Source organism: Gymnoscopelus microlampas (assembly GCF_963454915.1).
Source record: "Gymnoscopelus microlampas genome assembly, chromosome: 13".
In the NCBI taxonomy this organism is placed as follows: Eukaryota; Metazoa; Chordata; class Actinopteri; order Myctophiformes; family Myctophidae; genus Gymnoscopelus; species Gymnoscopelus microlampas.
This window is the reverse complement of record NC_139950.1, coordinates 18,498,385-18,519,709: the sequence shown is the minus strand read 5'-3', so window position 1 is coordinate 18,519,709 and position 21,325 is coordinate 18,498,385. Positions and strand designations below refer to the sequence as shown.

The 21,325-nt window shown below is 41.1% G+C and overlaps 1 protein-coding gene across 1 annotated transcript in view; it reads right to left on the bottom strand.

Annotated features, from left to right (window-relative positions):
- The window catches only part of khdrbs2 (KH domain containing, RNA binding, signal transduction associated 2), a gene marked incomplete at its 3' end in the record, with an annotated part of 93,606 nt that overhangs the window by 40,505 nt on the left and 31,776 nt on the right, over window positions 1-21,325 (bottom strand). Inside the window, exon 3 of the mRNA XM_084076740.1 lies at window positions 7,976-8,092. Coding sequence (XP_083932866.1) covers window positions 7,976-8,092 — 117 coding nt within the window. The remainder of the gene's footprint in view (window positions 1-7,975; window positions 8,093-21,325) is intronic.

Sequence of the window (21,325 nt, the reverse complement as noted above, 5' to 3'; positions counted from 1 at the left end):
ATGAAGGTGTGTGGGTGTGTTCATGCTAATTACCTAAAAGGGGGCGTTGCAATGGGAGTGGCCTAGTTAGCAGCAATATTTTGGGAGAATTGTTCAAATAGTGATACAAGTTGGAAATTTGGTACAAATCATCTTTGGAGATCATGCTTCGATTTAGAAAACCGGGCCACTCCTAAATCAAAGATGGCAGCCATTTTTTTTCAAGATGGCCGCCAACACTGTTTTTGCATTTCTGCATATCTTTTAATTATTTGAGGTCAATCACCAAATAGCACTCCCATAGTATGTTTTTGAACATTTTAAAACAGGAGTTACCATTTCTAACCATCTAAATTAAAACATTTCAAAAACACGCCATACAACTGTGCTCACAGTCAAACTCAACGACAAAATCTCATGACTTCTGAACATGTATAAATGTTTTCCCATCTAGTTCTGTGTCTTCCTCTGTGACTCCAGCCACCCGCATGTCGTCTCTCACCGCATCCTTAAACCACCGCTTTGGCATTTGGCCTTTCGTCAGTGCCACCGTTTCCAAGCCGTACAGCCTCATGGCTGGTCCCCCTACCGTCCTATACATCTTCCCTCTCACTGGTATCCTTCTGTTACAAATAACTCCTGCATACAGAAAAAATCACATGGATGCACCTGGGACATATCAGTGTTGTAGCCTGGGGTTGATCGGTGTTTCGGGTCTCAACATGGGTGGTGGGTACGCAACATACACCCTCGCCGAGGTGACCCGGGCTGGGGTTTGTCAAGCGCCCGACTTACATCCCAGTAGCTACCCACGGTCAGTCCTCTTAGGGCAAGACAGGGCCTCTCAGGCCGCTTATCCGGGGCTACTCTGCCAGGACTGGGGGAGAGCGGAGGATATGGCATGTGGAGGGACTAGGCTCTGTGGATGGCCTCCTGGCCGGGCTCCTCCTTCGTCTCACCAGGTCCAGGACCTGAGCGTTGCACCAGACTCCCCTGTTCTAAACATTTAATTCTGGCGTGATGGTTTCTTGGGTCGTGGTGGTACTACAGGCTCCACTTGCAGCTTGCTTGAATAGCCCTCCTTAAAGGCCTCACCGTGGATTTGTTGGGCTTCCTCCTCACGGAAGACACAGGCTAGGGCGCTAACCCATATTGCTCCCGGATGCTGTCTACATTCCGGCTGTCAACCGTCTCTCCAGTGGTCACCAAACTATTCCTGGTTGTCACATAGTCTATTCCTATGAGCCACTATGCATAGAATAACACCGACACTGTCCTCCATCCGTTCCCTCAAAGTACTCCTTCCATTTTCTCAACACACTGTCTTTGGTTAATAGAACATTACATTACATTATTACATTACATTACATTAACGTATGTAATTAATTAGAACATTTCCAGCCATCCTTCATCACCTTAACCTCTTGCTCATCCTTCCCATCTCAGTACCTGTCTAAACAATCGGTGCAGGTCCTTTTCTCCCTCCTTGGTGTCCAACCTTCCATACAACTTCTCATACTCTTTTCCTTAACCCTCACCACTGTTCTCTCCGCCTTACCCCTTATCTCTTTGTACTCCCTACTTTCTTCATCTCTCTGGCTGCCTTTCTTATCTCCTCCCTGAGCTCCACAGAGCATTGTTCTTTCTTCATCTTCACACCTAACATCAGCTCCCAGTACCTACCACAGGACTCAAGCCATGCTACTCGATATGCTGAGTTGGCACCTTCAACGTAAATGGTAACTCCTATTTGAAAATGTTCAAAACATACTATGGGAGTGCTCTTTGGTGATTTGGTAATTTACCTCAAAGACTTACAGTATAGTCAGAATTATGCAGAAATGCAAAAACAGTCACATTTTGGCAGCCATCTTGAAAAAAATGGCTGCCATCTTTGATTTATGACTGGCCCGGTGTCCTAAATCGAAGTGTGATCTCCGAAGATGATTTGTACCAAATGTCTCGCTTGTATCACCATTTGAACAATTCTCCCAAAATATTGCTGTTAACTAGGCCACTCCCATTGAAACGCCCCCTTTTAGGTAATTAGCATGAGCACACCCACACACCTTCATATTCACATACTTGAGCAACATTTCAGCCTACTAGGACAAAAACTAGGGAGATTTGATCAACTGCTGGTGGCCATTTTGAAAAATGGTTGCCACGCCCACCAGGGTGAGAATTTGTGATGTCCCAATATCCAGTTTTGTTCCCAATATATCAATCAACACTTCTGCCAAATTTGGAGCTTTAATCGTAAAATTGAACGATTAGGCGGATTTATTGTGCCACGCCGCCCCACTAGAAGCAAAGATTTTAGTTAAAAATGTTGGCTTTAAAAATATATATATATTCAAAGATTTGCACAAAATGTTCACATTTTTAGAGATCTACAAGAGAGATCTACAAGAGATCTACAATGAGCTTGTGCTTGTGTTTTTGAATAGCCAAAGAAATGACAGATGCTTTCCCGGTCTTAAAGGGTTAATTGTATACATTTAATTTTGGTACACAATTTTTGTGTACCTTTTATCTGACAAGTAATAAATACATTCAAGCTCATTGTATCTGCTCATTTTACTCCACTTGCCTCCTGAAGCATATTATAGAAAACGTTCTTGCACATGCCTGACTACATCTCTGCCCTACAACTTCAAAGGAAACTTCTGAGCTTAAATTGTTCTGCTGATGCTGGAAGAAATTATTAATAATTATAATAGTGATTTTGATGATAAGGAATTTTTCTATAATCAGCCTTAAATTCTGGAATTGGGGCGTGTGGAATTGGAGCGCATCAGTCATGGTTTGTGCTATCAAAGAAAAAGCATTGTTGACATTTTGTTGTATGATCATTTATTATTGAAGCGTCGCTAGAGCTCGACTAGCTCATCCAAAATGCCAGGACAGCATGAGGACAGGATAAGGCACCAGTCGTATGTCAAAGTCTTACAATTGCAGAGGGATGCTAAAAGCAATCCAATAATGAGTTTTGCCAGGATTGCAATTTAGTGTTATCTTATTGCGCAAACATCTTTTGTCTTAGCAGACGTTCAGACATTGGAGAGGCTTTGAGATTCTTGCATTTGTTTCCTATAGGACCATAACCTGGTTACATTCCCTGACAACCTGAGCTAGTTTCAGGTGCATTAACCCATTAAGACCTGAGGCCGATTCTAAAAACGTGTTCTAAATTCTTTTTTTTAAACATAAAAAATATTTAAAAAAATAGAAAATATTAAAAATATTAAAAATATAAAAAAAACTCAAAAGATTTGAGTTACAAATGTTTGCTTTGAAAATATATATATTCAAAGATTTGCACAAATGTATTTCAAAAATAGCCAAAGAAATCTTAAAATGACACAGCTGCGTTCCCGGTCTAAATGGATTAAGCTAAATATATTCTCAAGTGATTGGAGTGCTTATTGTCTTATCTTGAACTTCTCAAGTGACTATTAATTTCCATTGCTGACGAAGAAGACGGACTATGCACTTACAATCACTTGAAGATTGATTCTGGACTACTACAGGGGTTACAGTATGTTTTGGCCCCAGTCTTTCCTGTAAACATTAAAGGGATAGTTCACCCCCAAAATGACTCATGGAGATGTTTTGTTTTTTGTCGCATTCCTAAGCCAATGACTGGCGGAGTCTCCTACCGAAGACATTAGCATCTTTCCGCCAGTCATCACATTATTGGAATGCGACAAAAACAAAAAAAAAATCCATGAACTGAAGACTTCATGGGGTGTGTAATTGATAGAAAATGTGTAATTTTTTGGGTGAACTATCCCTTTAATGCTCCCAAGAGGAAGATACATGTTGATTTGGGCCAAGCTTTGAAATGAGAGAGTGTGTCTGCTTATTCTACCAGACACACATTTGCTCCCAAGAGGAAGAAAGAAGTCTATTTATTTTGGTGTGTGTGTGTGTGTGTGTGTGTGTGTGTGTGTGTGTGTGTGTGTGTGTGTGTGTGTGTGTGTGTGTGTGTGTGTGTGTGTGTGTGTGTGTGTGTGTGTGTGTGTGTGTGTGTGTGTGTGTGTGTGTGTGTGTGTGTGTGTGTGTGTGTGTGTGTGTGTGTGTGATAATATTAATAACCATGTATTATACTTCGTTGCACAATGGTGGCGTACAAAAACTGTGAAAATAGCCGATCGACAAGCCCACAACTGTGAGTCCAAACTAGTTCAAAGATTTAATTCGAACTCTGAATTCAGAATTCATTTCATTTATTTTTCTTTTCAGAAGTGGATATCTGATAATAAAATCAAAGAAAGAGATCCCGCACACTGTCTGGAACTTGCAAAAAATGTTGCTCTTCATTAAGTCGACGTTTCGGCCGTTAGACCTTCACGTTAGACCTTTTTTCCTTTTGTATGTCTGAACATACAGTACCTGGAATTTATCTCTTTAAGGTCAGTGAATACAAATACTGATTGAAAACAGTTTAGAAATAATTTACAAATGATTTCCAACAATTTACTCAAAAATGAAATAAGCAGAAGGAACTGGACTATGCCTGTTTGAACTGCCAGCAACAATACAAGAATAAATTGGAGAAGGATCTTTATGTGGGTTGTTATGTTTAGTGACACAGTCCAATGCCAAAACATGTAGGCAAGACACAACAAAGGGCACATCAGCTCAAAGGAGGGGATTCGAGTTTCTAAATTAACTTTTCCCTGTGGGGGGAGAATATGTGATGATGACGACAATGCTTGTGCATTAACATGCATTACGAGGCTCCAGTTGTTGTCTCCATTGGCAGTCAATCAATCCCCCCCAACTCTGAATATGCCCATAATTAAAATCATATGACTCCCTATATGCCAGATCTCTGTTTTACATGCAAATGATTGATTGATCAATCTCCACTGCCTGCAAGGGAGAAAGGATTAAAATGTGAGTAGTCCCATGTGCTGCAGAGGCACTTGTTAATCCTCTTTAACCTCATATTACCCTGCTGGGTAGGGACTAGGGTGATAATGTGTGTTCAGGGTAGGGAGCCTGTGACATTGCTACAATTGGCAATGTCAATCAATAAAGCTAGTTATAAAGCTAGAATCCATACGTTTCATGTTCTCTAATAAGTACTGTACGGGAAGTGCTGTAACTGTAACACCTGGGATTTGAACCTGGGTCTACAACGCATTGGGGGAACTAAATATCTGGTCTACCGCTCATCTAAGAAGATATCCCCACCTTTCCAGGGGAGATATTGGGCTTATGAGCATCAGGCAGAGCTACTTGTCAACCAGGAGATGTCCTACCCGACCTACCCTCAATTTATCAATGGAAGAGTAAGGAGACCACCTCCAACCATTGCAGATCTGTTAGTTATGTTGTATTAACATACTCTACCATACAGATTGGTTAAAACACTGTTTTTATTTTCATTAGAATACGTCCCGGATAGCAGCTTTAAAGATACATGCACCACAACCGTTAAAACAAAGAAAACAACGGCACAAAGCAGTGTCTCAATAGGGCGTCGGGGGCACCAAATTTGGGCTTTGCGCCCCTCATTGTTTATTGTGTTGATTAAAATGGTTAAAATGTCTCGGGAATATTGTTCCAGTTGATTTTCTGTCAATTGTGAACAAAAATATCTCAAGACATAATGCGAGGTTCCTCACCAACTTTGATTTGGATGGTACTTCGTTTTTGAATGCGATACGTGTTCTACAGTTTGTTCCCTCTGTCCTTTGTCATAACTGATTCCCACCCTAACGGTATACAATTCAGATGGCACTGAGTTGGCACGGCCATCATCACACCACCCTGTCTGACGACCACTGTAGCCTAATATCTCCCTTGGACCAGGGGGATTCCCCTTTGGCAGGCCAGTAGATGTTTGGTCTCTCATGTGGGAGACCCAGATTCCATCTACAGCTGGTTATTCGGACCTAAATCACACGAGAAAAGGCAAGAAATACATACGTACTTCCGCCGAGATTTCGGACATGCGCAGATATTTCGTGAAAGTTTCGGAGACATTCTATATGACGTCCTATTGATGGCATCATGGATCTGCATATACTGTATGAGGTTTTGTGGATTTATAGATATTTTGTTTGTTCGCTGATCCGACCGATTTCATACCGCGTGTAGCACAGCTCGTAGCCACGATGGAATTTCTTATCTTACAGAGAAAACGAACGTCTCAACTACCAGAGGCCTACTCTTCCATTGAGAAATGTAGACCCTGGTGTCGGGTAGGACACCGACTGGTTGTCAAGTACAGTAGTACCACCTGAAGCTCACAAACGCGGTATCTCCCCTCGCCAAGCAGGAATTTTGATCTCCCGCGTATAGGACAATGAAACTCACGGATTACAGCTTTAACGTCCAGCTCCACATTCACAAAAGGAGGTTTAATTACGACGAGTCTATTGTCATCTCCTGATACAGTATGTTACCTTCCTTCAGTAGTGTAACTCTATCAGAGAGCACTGAGGCCCGTCATGACCTTGGCTAAGCTCTCAGATCCAGCGCTCTTATCCTGTGTATACACACGGATAAGGCTCGCTCCAAGGGCTCCAACAAGCCAGCGGGATAACGTCGCTGTTGAGTGGAAACCTTGTATGTCCAAAACCTGTCACTTTTTAGGAACCTTTTGTTCCTGATCTCATGTAGTCAGTGGTGGAAAATGTTACCTCCAATGTTTTACTTAAGTAAAAGTATCAATACTGCAATGTAGAAGTACTCTGTTACAAGTAAAAGTCCGGAATTGGTACAAAAGTATTGGTATCAAAATGCACTTCAAGTAATACTAAAATGTTTGAAAATAGCCGATCTACAAGCTCACAACGTGTCGTATCGCGACGCGTTGTGAGCTTGTAGATCTGCTATTTTCTAATAGCTTAGGTATGAAATAGGGCTGAAGTGGTTAATGTATGTTTTATAATGTAATAATTTATATTTGCAATGTAACTACAGTAGTAACTAAAGTTTTCAAATAATTGTAGTGGAGTAAAAGTACAATATTTGGCTCTGAAATGTAGTGGAGTAGAAGTAAAAGTATTGGAAATTGGAAATACTCAAGTAAAGTACAAATACCTCAAAGATTTACTTAAGTACAGTACTTAAGTAAATGTACTTAGTTATTTTCCACCACTGCATGTAGTTATTATTAGTCGCAATGCTATTTTCCTCGGTTAAATATTTATAAAACCCACAGACTTAACCACTATAACTTTCACTTTCCAAATCTTTCTAAACACATTTTACAGGGAAGTAGGGCCAATTTGTGAAAAAAAATACTTGAAAAGTTTCAATATGAAGATATAAGGTTTCTGCCCGACTGCGATGATAAATCGCTTCAGCAGAGAACTTCATTGGCCATGATGTGTGCTATAGTGTTAATTACATTCTGTTTGTGTACTTGTCTTTTTCTCTAATGTTTGATTTAACACACTGAACGCTATTAATTCCACACACTAGCTGATGTCTTGATATACTGTATTTCACATTGTACAGTTGGGATTCTTTATTTGTATGGGCACTGCCATAGGGGCATTTCTCTCACGTTTTTTTAATATGTTTTGACAATTTAGCCAATGTTTGACTGTTTTTATAGTATAGTTTGTTGATTACCTTTGATGCAGTAATGGTCTGATGCAGTAATTGTTGAGGTATTAAAACAGTCTTATACTGTAAGTCCTTAGAAGATTGTCTTCACTGTCATCTGCAACCCCCCCCCCCCCCCCCCCCAATCATGTGGGGACCCCCCTGGGGTCCCGACCCACAGGTTGAGAACCACTGTATTAGTTAACCATTTTCAATCTGGCGTCCCTATTGGGAATGCTATTATAGGCGCTTTTTTTTTTCTTCTACAAAATTCAAAGAATTTCAGAACATTACAAAAAGGGCAAAAATAGCAGATCTACAGCATGTCACATCGGGACACGTTGTGGGCTTGTAGATATGTTTTCATGGATATAAGTGAAGTGCATATTTATCAATGTGAAGCAATACTAAGCTGTAATCTTACCTTGCCTTTATCCCTCATTGAACCTTTACCCAGGATGGACATCTTTGCTCCCGTTTCTTCTTGTAATCTTTTCATGGAATTTCCCCGCGGTCCCAGCAGCTTCCCAACGAAATTGAACTGAAACAGAGGGAACAGGATGGTTGATATCTATCTATTAACCACTTAAACCCTATAGTATACTGGACCCGAGTTCTGTACTTTCTACACTTTTTTTCCCTGTCTACACCAAATTTCTTGGCCAAAAATAGCCAATCTTGCGACACGTTGTGAGCTTGTAGATCTGCAATTTTTGGCACATGTCCCCCCAGAATATGGATGCTGGGACCCGGTTAATATAATATACAAAAATGTTACATTATTTACAGTGAGATTTTATCTTTTTCTGGGTTGTCCTTTATTTCCAAGAAAAATAAGGGACGCCCAGAAAAAGATAAGACAGCCAGGTCACCCAGGTGTCCCTTATTTTAATTTCAGATACTGGGCAGCCTCATACCGTATGCCCAGGATTCAAATTCAAAAATAGCAAAAGTAGCAGATCTACAAGCTCAAAACGCCTCACTTCGTGCCGCTTTCCGAGCTTGTAGATCTGCTACTTTTGTGTGACACTGCAGTATGATCAGGTAGTGAGGCATTAATGTACGAAAAAACACAAAAAGTTAAAATATGGAGATAAGAGGTTTCTGCCCGACAGCAATGACATGTAGAATGACTAAGGAGTATTGCACAAACGGGTGCATGTGCATGTATTCCCGACTTGCATGGCGCCCCAGTAGGCCTCCTTTCTAGTAATATTAATATCTGAACAAAACTACCTTACACCAAAAAAAAAAGTTATACAGACTTACTGAAATGAATCTATTGATGGCATGATATTTTTTAATATAAAGTAAGTTGTTTAAGGCATGCTCCAGGAGTTTTGATCATAAATACTTTGCAACAAATTGCCACTGCAGCAACGATGAATTGGTTAGTACCAATTATTTCCCCCAACGTTTTATTTACCAATGACAAGTACAAGCAGCAATATGTTGTTGGGACTTGTTCCGCAAAATAGTCTAGACATAATAATATATTAAGTAAGAGAATAAATAATAATATAATAATACAAAATATATATACAGTAAGAAAGAAATGTAAGATCTTGTCTTAGACATGTACTGTACATTAGCTTATCAATATGCAGCAGTTTCAGAAGTATACAGTATACTTATCTAAAAGTGCAGGTACAGATCATCTGCATATCTAAATCAATAGCTGTAATATCACAGTCGAATGTGCAAGGAGTTGAGCATGTACACATATGAGACTGAGAGTCATTTAACCCAATCAGAAAGTGCAAAGGAGTCAGCATATACATAGAAAGAGTCCTTTGTCGGTGCAATTTCTTCTTTTTTGTTTTAATTTATGTTGTCCCTGTTTAGTGGTCTGAGAGCTGCCGGGAAAAAGCTTTTGTTCAGCCTCGAGCCCTTGGCTGTAAGAGCATCTCAGGCATTTCCCATTTGGCATCATCACAAACAGTTCATTGTTAGGATGATGCTTGTCCTTCATAATCCTTTTGCCTTGCTCAAGCACCTGCTCTCGTATAATGTCCTTCAGAGACGAGAGATGGCTCCCTGTGGTGCGTTCAACCGCCTTCACCACCTTCCTTAGTGGAGAGCTCTGTCAATACCAAATGGTCATGAGCTCATGCTCCCCCCTATGAATACGTTTTTGACCGCGGACCCCCATCTGCAAATATTTTGTGGCAGGGAGTCAGGGACTTCATACGAGATTTGTGTTGAGTGGATAAACTGATTTTGATGATATATATATATATTAACACATTTAGCTGGGGCCCCCCTGGTACCTTCTCAAGGAGCCCTGGGGGACCCGGAGCCCACTTTGAGAACCACTGCACCACACTGTATAATGCATGGGAAGCAATCGCTAGTAAAAAGCTACAGTAGGTCTAAATCATGGGGTTGCATGGGCATCCCTGTCTGTTAGGATTGACCGGCGAATCCCGAGGGCCTTTACGGAAACCCATCCATTCATATTGTGTGCCATCGTCCATTCACTCCATAGAGTGCTGGTTTGAATGTGAACCTCAATGAATCATATCAGAGGAGCGGAGCGGCATGATTTAGCATAGGAATGGTCCTGGCAGCATCTCAATTGTCCAGGTGCGTTATCTGTTCAGTACTAGGCTACTACTACTTTTCAAACACATGGAAAAGATACTGTACCAGGACCCAAAAAAAACAACTGAGGGTACATTTCTTCTTAACCACTTAACCCATTAAGACCGGGAATGCATCTGTGTAACTACTTAAACCATTATTTTATACTTTTAAAAATAGCAGATATACAAGCTCATAGCACGGCACAGAGTGCCACGCTATGAGCTTGTAGATCTGCTATTTTTGAAAAACCGTGAAAATGTGTGCAAATCATTGAATATAAATATATTTTTTTAAAGTAACATGTTTTACTCAAATCTTTGCTTCTGGGTACGGGGGGGGGTCCCTGGAACAAAATATTTTCAGACGGTGGGTCGCGGCCAAATACACGTCCTTGTCATGAAAAAGTCTGAGAACCACTGATGTAGCAACAGAGGTTTTTCAGAAAACCTTCAGATTTAGAAGAACACTTTGTAGAATCGGAACCTCAGGCCTTAATGGGTGAAGATTGACGATCTATAAGCTATAATTGTTTTACGCTTTGAACAAACTTGCCAAAGGGATGCCATGGTTAATGTGGTTAGCATACATTTTTAATTGTTAAACTGTGATAGGCTATTATCAAACATGAATATCAAACATCTACATTTCCCAAAAGGGAATGCATGTATTTATTTTAATCACATAAACCCCTATACATACCCTTTCCACTAGATCCTGTGGTATTATAAAATTGCAGATCTACAAGCTCAAAATGCATCGCAAAACACGATGCATTGCACGAAAGCAGAGGCACGGATTCCCCCCCCATCCTCCCAGCAAATTGAACCTTGTATGTGCCTGTGATCCATGTCTGCACTCTGCAGTCTCCCTCTACAGTCCACAGGAGACCAGACAGCAGTATTGAGAATGAGACAAAAGACATACACTGTCCATGCACAATGGGAAGAGAATTATTATTATCAGTGGTGGAAAGTGAAGTACATTTACTTACAAGTACCGTACTTAAGTAAAAATATTTCCAATTTCCAATACCTTTACTTCTACTCCACTACATCTCGGACCCAAATATTGTACTTTTACTCCACTACATATATTTGAAAACTTGAGTTGCTAGTTACTGTATATTATAAAACATGCATTGACCACTTCAGCCCTATATAAATTTTTGCCATTTGAAAATAGCCAATCTACAAGCTCACAATGCGTCGCGATGCGACGCATTGTGAGCTCGTAGATCTGCTATTTTCAAAATAATTTTATACATTTGAAAACTTGAAATGGGACATTCTGCATAATGAGTACTTTTACATTTGGTACTTTAAGTACATTTTGATACCAATACCTTTGTACTTTTACTAAAGTCCATTTTTAATTCTGGACTTCTACTTGTAACAGAGCATTTCTACATTACAGTATCGATACTTTTACTTAAGTAAAACAAATTAGTACTTTTTCCACCACTGATTATTATAATATAATAACACAAATTCAATTTCCGTTCGACATGAAGAAATAATATTGTAGCGTCCTGGGGTGTGTCACTGGACAGGAGAAGGACTTCCCAGCATACCTTGGGGTGCACACACACACACACACACACACACTCACTCACTCACTCACTCACTCACTCACTCACTCACTCACTCACTCACTCACTCACTCACTCACTCACTCACTCACTCACTCACAGACACACACACACGTTTATTGTGTCATTGTTGTTTAGTGTGTTATTGAGTTGTTATTTGGTATGGCTAATGTGTTGGGTGTTATGTTGCTTATTATTATATCATTTATGTCATGCGTTAATAGTTGGAAACCATGGGTGACGATGAGGCTAGGGGAAGTGATGCCCTTCGTCTTGTCTCGCTCTGCTTGTGAGCTTGTTTGGAGCCAATTTGTGTGTGTAAGCCACAAATAAAAGATTTCAACAGTTTCCTGTTGAAAGCAGATGTCATGGTTTTTCCTGGGGAATGAGCAACCCCCTTGGTCATAACAATATTACCTCATGACGAATGGGAAATGCATTTGTCTCATCTGTAACAACTGCGCGGCGATAGCGAAGGAAGGGAACTTGGATTTTTTTTTTCTGACAAACCAACCATTTGACAAGTTGATTCTCAACCAGCAACGTGACAGTTCATTTTCACAAAGCTGGTTGGTAAAGTTATATGGCAGCCACTTAAGGCAGCCTCCCATTGTTTGCGCACGAGAGGAATTGCTCACACAAAGAGGCAAGCGAGGACCTTTTATGTGCGATCATGGACTTTTTTTGCCAAAACGGAACTTCCCCTGTTAAAACTTGTTTTCATAATGGTGCACATTACGTTTTTCAAGTCAAAGTCCGATCCCCAGTGACAGATGACCTGTTGAGATGAGTTTATTGCATAGCGAATCCAACGTGCAATGCATGCATACCCGGTTAACCAGAGATTGCTTACAGAGAAATAATTCACCATATAATTAACCAATACCAGCATTACCAGACTGAGAAGTGAAGTGATAAAAAATAAATCCACTGAACGGATCCGCGAATCAGTTCAATTCCAGGCTAGACAGATACAGAGATCTCCATATCGGCATATCTGTCGGATCTGCGGTGCGATGTGTGATAAACTTATAAATATCGGTCTAAATATCAGTAGTCTAGGAATCTCCAAGATCAGGATCGGCATCGGACCCAAGAATCTGACATCGGTCCGGCTCTACACAGGGCCGGTGGAGGGCTGATCGCCGCTCTAGACGAGATTCCTTTGATGCGCCCCCGCGATTTTTTTTGCGGTTCTGGGCGGATTATGATACTTTTTTTTGTGTCTTTGGTTACTTTATTTTGGTTTTAGGGTTAGGGTTAGGTTAGGGTTGTGTTATTTAATTCTGATTTTACCGATTTATTATCTTTTTTTTCCCCCGACTTTTTTTGCCGCCTCGCAAACTGGGCGGCCGCCTAGGTCGCCTTAATGGGTGCGCCGGCCCTGGCTCTACACACATTCACAAAGAAGATCTTGAACGTTGCCCCATTGTACATGTCTTGCCTCTTTACGAATTGCAACCAACTAGCCTGACTTTAATGGACTGACAGCGGGTTACCGGTGGCAGCTCTCACACTAAGGGTGAGACATCGCCACAGAAGACAGTTTTGTGTGGCTGCAATAGACCTTTTCACTCCAGACTACATAAAGATTATAAATGGGTCCAGGTTTATTTCCTGTTGCAGTGTTTGTGAATATCAGGAGCTGACAGGAAATAAACTCGGACGCAAGCTGTATCCTAGCAACGCAATTCCACCCACGAGGTCTAGACAGCAACAGATGTGAAATTGGATTTCATGTGATCTTTCTGCAGGACCCACTTTCATATTGAAGTCCATAAATACCTGCTTGGATTATTTCTTTATTATTTCTTTTTTTGTAGCATATATTATATTCTGTGGTATTGTGTTGTCACCTTTTGATAACTGAGAAGCTGTCTTCTTTACTTATTAATCTTGAATTTTAACACAAAGTAGTCAAAATTGCATTTATTTTTGTTTATGAAAAAAGATCTAATGCATCATCATCGATATCATCAGTATTTCCCATAAATTAGGTTTTCATTACTTTTTGTTATGTGCATAACACTTCTCCCAGTCAGAAGCTTATCTTGCATTGTGTTATTAAATATATACATGTACAGTTAAAAGCAACAGAATCAATCAATTTGCAAGTGTCACGCATGAGCAGCATTTCTCAAACATACTTATTCTATGTTTGTTATTCTAATTGGCAGCCTATAATAAAAGAAAGCCTCAGTTGGAAAAGTCCAAAAAGGTTGCCCATCCCTGGTCTTAAATTGTATGGGTAATACTTTGCATAATATGTAATATGCAGAAATGCTTTTTGTGAAATGTCAGACATTACTTAATGAAGGGAATATGAAGAGCTATTTTCCCACTTGCTTTCTGTAATCACGACTGCAGGAAGAAAAAGAAAACATTATATTTGGAGAAGAGGTTAATGAAAAGGAATGATTGTTTTGCATTATAGTCTTGCATTCCGTTCACAGTATCTCAAGTGAGGGAGGAAAAATGCATAATAAATCAAAATAATTGTTCCCAATACAGCACATTACAGAGGAGAATAGGTTTCTTATTCGAGGCACAGTATGGTTTATGGTCCTCTATCTGTGTTGAACAATACCCTAGCTAGTCATGTGACACGCCAGTGCTCCGGTCATCCATGGAGTAAGGAACGACATTAAGAACATACTGTAGACACAAAGCCATCATGTTCCTGGGAATGCACCAGTGGTCATGCATCCAATGCCATGCAGTGAAAAATAACGAGTTCCCTCAATGGGAAAGTAACTGTGTCCCACATAACAGAAAATAGCCGATCGAAAAGCTCACAACGCAAGCTTTGTGGATCGGGTATTTTCTAAAAACCTTACATATCTGTTATTTTCTACAAGCTCACTCTGCGTCAGATTGGGACGCATCGTGAGCTTGAAAATCTGCTATTTTCAGTACAGTATTTTAAGTATAAAGTAAAAATTAAGCATCAGTTATACTATCCAGATAACAAACGATCTGCTTCGGGGCTTGCAGTATATTTTACACTTACTAATAAAATATAACAAGGTTTAGTACCAGGCACGGTTCAATTACTTGACCTCCAAAATGTTCTCTGATCAGCTGATGCCATCTCTAGAGCTAAACAGATGTTCAGCTGCCCATTGTAACATAACCTGGTTGACTTAATGATATTAACCTTTCAGCAAAGTGTGGCGGAGAAGATCCTAACTCCTCAGCTGTGCTGTGCTGCTGCAGATCACATACAGTATTCAGGTTATTTACAGTAATTAATCAACACTGTAACATCTTGAGATGCTTAACTTTGAGTCATTTAGACTATGAGTTAAATGAGGGATTCAATGAGTGATTCGAGCGAGTGAGCCACGTTGACTACTGTCATGTACTTTATGCTGGCATAAACCAGGCCATTTTTTTTTTGCACGTTTACAGTTAGTCCAAAATGTTGGGGCACACTTTATTTTACATTTTTAGAGTAGCCAATTCTTTTTAACCCCTTTTTCTCCCCCAATTTAGTCGTTAAGCCAATTAATTCCTCCCCACACACATTTCTGTGTTGACACTGCTGTCGTATCTTACTGACTAACCTACCAGTGAGGAGCCCCCACCAGGAGGACGTAGGGCCTTCGTCATACTCCTCCCGCCCAACAACTCCCCGCCGACAGGTGTCGCTCCAGCCAGTAGGAGTACGTGCAATGACCGATACCACCCTCCCAGTCCGGCTTCCCTCCCCCGAACACGGGCCAATTGTGTTCGTGTAGACGCTTGAAAAAGCCGATTGTGCCACGGTGGATTCGAACCCACAACCTCTGTGGTGGTGGGCAGTGACTTTACCACTGCGCCACCCGGGTGCCCTTGGGGCCCGTTTTTTAACTGAAACCCGCAAGCATGACCACATCAAACCCATTCTGGCTACTCTACACTCCCTGTTCGCTTCAGAATTGATTTTATTTTATTTTGTATTCAAATCATTGAATGGTTTGGCGCCTCAGTACCTTTTACACGTCTACCTAATACTCCTTCAAGGGCATTGCGGTCCGCTGATCAGCTGAAACTTGTTGTCCCAAAGACACGTTTAAAAACCAGAGGTGACCGAGACTTTTTACTAGTAGCCCCCAAATTATGGAAGGAGCTACCCTCCCATAATAAACTGGGATTTCCAACATTGAAACATTTCAATTTTCGCCTTAAAGGAGTAGTTCACCCCAAAATAAATATTATTTTCTATCACTTACACACCCCATGAAGCCTTGCATTCACAGAGATTTTCCTACCGGAGACTCCGGCGTTCATCAAATTATTGGCTTCGGAATGCAACAAAAACTAATTAATCTCCATGAATTCAAGGCTACATGGGGTGTGTAATTGATAGAAAATAAGTAATTATTTGAGTGAACTCCTTTTATACCTTGGCTTTTGATCGCACTTAAGAGTTGACGTTGGTGTGTTTTGTATTCATAGTCATATAGTCTCTTTTTGTTTCTTTACTGTGTTTTTCTGTTTTTAGCTTGTATAGCCTAGTATATGTAGTTTTTTGATTTCTTGTGCAGCACTTTGGTAAGCTTGCCTTGAACACCCAGGATTTTACAGTGGAGATTGTGAGTGTGTTGGTAGTTCTCAAATTTTATGAACTTGTAAAGATAAAAGTTGTTTGGCTTTAATGTCCCTTCTCGCCCGGGAGACCCGGGTTTGAATCCCAGGCATTACATAGGCCTATACTGTGTTTTGTGTATGTGAAAGAATGCAGTGATTGTTTTAGTTTGTTGGATAATACATTTATACATCAAAATGGTGATGTAAAAATGGGATTAGGATGGTGCAGTTTATGTACAGGTTGTAGGTTGGGTTGGTTGATTTCTCAATTTGATGTAGCCAAATATTACAGCATGTTCAATATTATACTATTATGGACATTTTAACTGTGTGTGTGTGTGTGTGTGTGTGTGTGTGTGTGTGTGTGTGTGTGTGTGTGTGTGTGTGTGTGTGTGTGTGTGTGTGTGTGTGTGTGTGTGTGTGTGTGTGTGTGTGTGTACGCGCACGCGCGTGTGTCTGTCTGCTAGTTTGTTCGGTGCATGCCGTTGTTAGATCAGTGAGTTGAGAAAAACACAGGGATTTGCTAGACTTGGTCCTCTAAAGTTTGAGAAGCACCGGGTAATACAGTAGCTACTGTAGTACTGTTCGCACGATGTACCCAGCATTACAAAAGCACACCTCTGTCCTTGCCTCTCTCTCTCCTCCTCCTCTGATGTAAATGAATAAGGCATAGAGCAGGCCCGTGGCTGTCTTACTTCACAGGAGCTGCTTTGACAGGATCCTACAGCTGGCAGGGAAGCTGGAGAGCAGATGGTCGCTGTGGCGTCAGCGAGGAAGCCCTCTCTGGGCGGTAGAAGAAGAGGGGTCTGCTAATGAATGTCGGGAACCACTCTGAAGCTCCATGGTGGGCAATTTGTGCATTTTAAAGATGGCTCAGTGTTAAATGAGGTCTGAAATAACGAAATGTGCCTCCTACGGTATAAACGCAGATAAGCATATAGTGGGACATAGTGTGATGCTAATGCACCTGAGGCTTTGGTTACGTGAGATAAAATGACACAACAAAAGTGTATGTATGAAAAATGCCTTTTTAGATCACTTCTCAGTCAAACTGATGCCAAAAAATCAATTTCTTAAGTCAAAATTCAATCTTGTTTACAGGTGCAAAGGAAGTGGGTGACATTTTTGCGCAAGCTCCATAATTTTGTTGTTTTTCAGAAAGAGAGAAGAATAAAAAGGAGGGGGAGAGGGAGTTTTAAGTTGATTGGGCTTCTATAGGAAGGGGTCATTTCTGACCAAATGAATATCTAAGTAAGAAAAAATAAAAAAGAAGAACTGTCTACGGTGAACATAAAAGCCTGAGTAGTTGTTAAAATGATAGGATAAACAAGTGGCATTTGAAGTGATGAAACAAATAAATGGAACACAAACCGATTTATGATTTTTGTCAGGTTCTCTGTCCTGATTGGATGAAAAGTGTAACCCACCTGAAAATGTGTGTTCTGTTTATCAAAGAGCAGGAGAGACAAGGAGACCCCTGTTACTGAACAAAGACTCTATAACAATGACTAGTATCGGATTGTAGAGCTTGAACCTTTTAACATTAAACTTTTTATTTTAGGCAAACAATATCTCTTACAGCTGCTTTTAAGTGGTTAAGCCCCTATTAAACGATCAATAGGGTCACCCGGTCATCACAGCTGAAAGGAATAGGATATTTTAGGACATTCATACGGTCAATTTCCAAGGTGTGCACATATGCATCCTTCACATGATTAATATTCACATTAATCGGATTTAAAGATGAATATTCATAAGACACTACAGTACAGTAGGTAGGTACTGTACACGAGGTCTTAGTGTCGGCATAAAATCATGTAAATGACCAGAATATGAACAGAATATTTAATGTTAACCTCAGTAAGCCCTGTGTAGAAAATGTATGAATAATTATGTATGGAACATGCACATTGCACATAGGTATGCATAGAGAAAAAATATAGATAGAGCTGGGGATTAAAGGTTCATAGTTGCACCAGGTAGCTCTTAAGAGAATGGAAAACCGTGTGTGTGTGCCGTGTGTGTGTGTGTGTGTGTGTGTGTGTGTGTGTGTGTGTGTGTGTGTGTGTGTGTGTGTGTGTGTGTGTGTGTGTGTGTGTGTGTGTGTGTGTGTGTGTGTGTGTGTGTGTGTGTGTGTGTGTGTGTGTGTGTGTGTGTGTGTGTGTGTGTGTGTGTGTGTGTGTGTGTGTGTGCGTGCGTGCGTGCGTGCGTGCGTGCGTGGGATGAGTTTAAATAAGTGTGTGTGTGTGCTTACATCCCTATTTTCAGCATGTTAATGTTTAGGAATGATGCCTGTTTGTAACTCAGCCCTTCTGGTTATGCAATACACATTGTACTCATTGTACCCATTGTCAGAGTACTTGGAGGCCAGATTGATGTCAGGGATCATATATGGGCATAGAAGGGACGCAGACAGACAGAAAGATTATTGGATTTTCGGTTCTGGACAACCGTGGGGCAACCAACTTCATACTCGGCTGTTGTTTACCCGTTTGTGTGATTGTATAGGCACAGATGCGTCTGAATGTATGTGTAACGGGCAGACCGGCAACAGGCCCGTTAGTGTCAATCGTTCATACATCTGGTTGCCTGGTGGATAAAGCTGATCCGGGAGCCTGCTGCTTCGAACCTTGAGGCTGCGGTAGGCTACCGTATACTACCAAGACGGTATAGCAGCTGAAACAGTCCATGGTTGGGGTGGCGGGGGTCTTTGATAATCCCACAGGGATTTACTGACACACCACAGAGCTCAGTGTGAAGCCCATCCTCTGTCAACACATTTTGGATGCCTGCGCTCAGCCCCGAATGACAAACATGATCCTATACCGGCGTCCTCTGCCTGACGTTTTCTCTTGAGGACACATTAGCATAGAGCGGTGCACTGGCCACTAAGGAGTACTGGCACAGAGCGGTGCACTGGCCACTAAGGACCGCGAGAGAACATTCTGCTGGACACACCGAGGACCCGAGGCTCTTATCAAGAGTGTCCCAGTTTTCAGCTTGTTGTTCATCTGCGTCCCCAACGGGCCGCGCTATGCCCTCTATGTTCTCCTCCCGGGTGGGTAACAGGTGTCAGTGGACTAGTTGCATTGGAGGTCAACAACCTGCTCCTTTGTCTTGCTGGAGTTGAATCGCAGGTGGTTCTTCACCCAACAAATCTCTCCTCCAGACTTACGTATTCCTCCTCACTACTCGGATTCATCCTAGAGGTGATTCATCATAGTGCCTCAGATACTACACAGCAGTGGTGGAAAAAGTAAAGCTCGATGTATAAATACTCTGTTAGAAGTGAAAGTCTGGAATTCAAAATGACTTATTAAAGTAATCGCATTAAAATATACTTAAGTTCTGAAAGTAAAAGTGCTCATTTTGCAGAATGTCTCATTTCACAAGTTTCCAAATGTTTAAAAATGCTTTGAAAATAGCAGATCTACAGTACAAGCTCACAACGTGTCGCAAAGCGACGTGTACAATATTTGTACAATATTTGCTTCTGAGATGTAGTGGAGTCGAAGTAAAAGTACAGAAAATTGGAAATACCCAAGTAAAGTAAAAAATACCTCAACATTGTATTTAAGTACAGTACTTGAATACATGTACTTGTGCATGTTACTTTACACCACTGCTACACAGCAAGGTGCCACACAGTGCGTTTATTGACGCCGACAACGATCGAACCCGTCATCTGTACAGTAGCTGTGCATGTTATGTCCTCTCTGTGTTATTAGCACAAATAGCCTAGCTGAAACAACGGTAATGGACTTGGTTGTGGTTTCGATAGGTCGTAAATTACCGGGTTGTCAGGCACAGACGGGTAGGATCAAATGAGCAGCACTCCTCTTGAGTCCTCTCAAAAGTTAAACTATTTTGTGCTTGAAGCGCTCAGGGCGCTCCGCCAAAAAAACGCTGGACGACGACGAGAGCGCTGAATCGCTGAAATGCCATGACAGACTGGCACTGGCAGCTCGACAAATGCTTTCTGTGGACACGGCCCTTAACCCGTTAAGACCGGGAACACATCTGTGTAATTTTATACTTTGGCTATTAAAAAATAGCAGATCTACAAGCTCATAGCGCGGCACCGAGTGCCGCGCTATGAGCTTGTAGATCTGCCATTTTTGAAAAATCTTGAAAATGTGTGCAAATCTTTGAATATATATATATTTGTAACATTTGTAACTCAAATCTTTGCTTCTGGGGTAGCCCTGAAACATGACTGTCATACCATGACAGTGATGGTGCCGAGAGTCCCTGGTTTATAGTGGTGTTCGATTTTTTTACATTGCCAACTCTCAGATTTACATAAACGTTCAGATTTCAAATATAAAGTGCTTATCCCCGAGACACGGATGTTACAATTACCGCGATAAGTACCCGTATCTCCCGTATTGTTCAATAAAAAGCATTTTAATCCGATCTCCGGTCATTTTCTCAAAATTTTCTCCGATGCTTTCAACCATGCGACACTAATGGTTGGGAGGTGTATTGCATACATTATATATGATACATTATAAATAAAGAAAAATCGCGGTCCGGGTCGCTTGTAACATCCGTGGCTCGGGGGTAAGCACTTTATATTTGATCTGAACGTTTATGTACATGTGAGAGTTGGCAATGTAACAAAATCGAACACCACTATAAACCAGGGACGCTCGGCCCCATGACGCTTGTATACAAGCGTCATGTGAACCATGGCTACTTCTGGGGGTCCCTGGGACAAAATATTTTGAGATTGGGGTCCACGGCCAAATATATTTTATTTTGGGGGTCCTTGACGTGAAAAAGTTTGAGCACCACTGATATTACATAGGTCGGGATTTAGAAGACATTTGTAGAATCGGCCTCAGGTCTTAATGGGTTAACACGAGAATAAATACTGAATGTAAATTAATCTGAAATCCACATGCATCAGCCTATAAGCACCCTAAGAACAAACCTCCTGAATGACCTTGAACATGAATGACTTTTCACAATGATTCCAGCCTGGCCCAGTGGGAGTGAAAAATATGATGACACTTTCCACCCCCT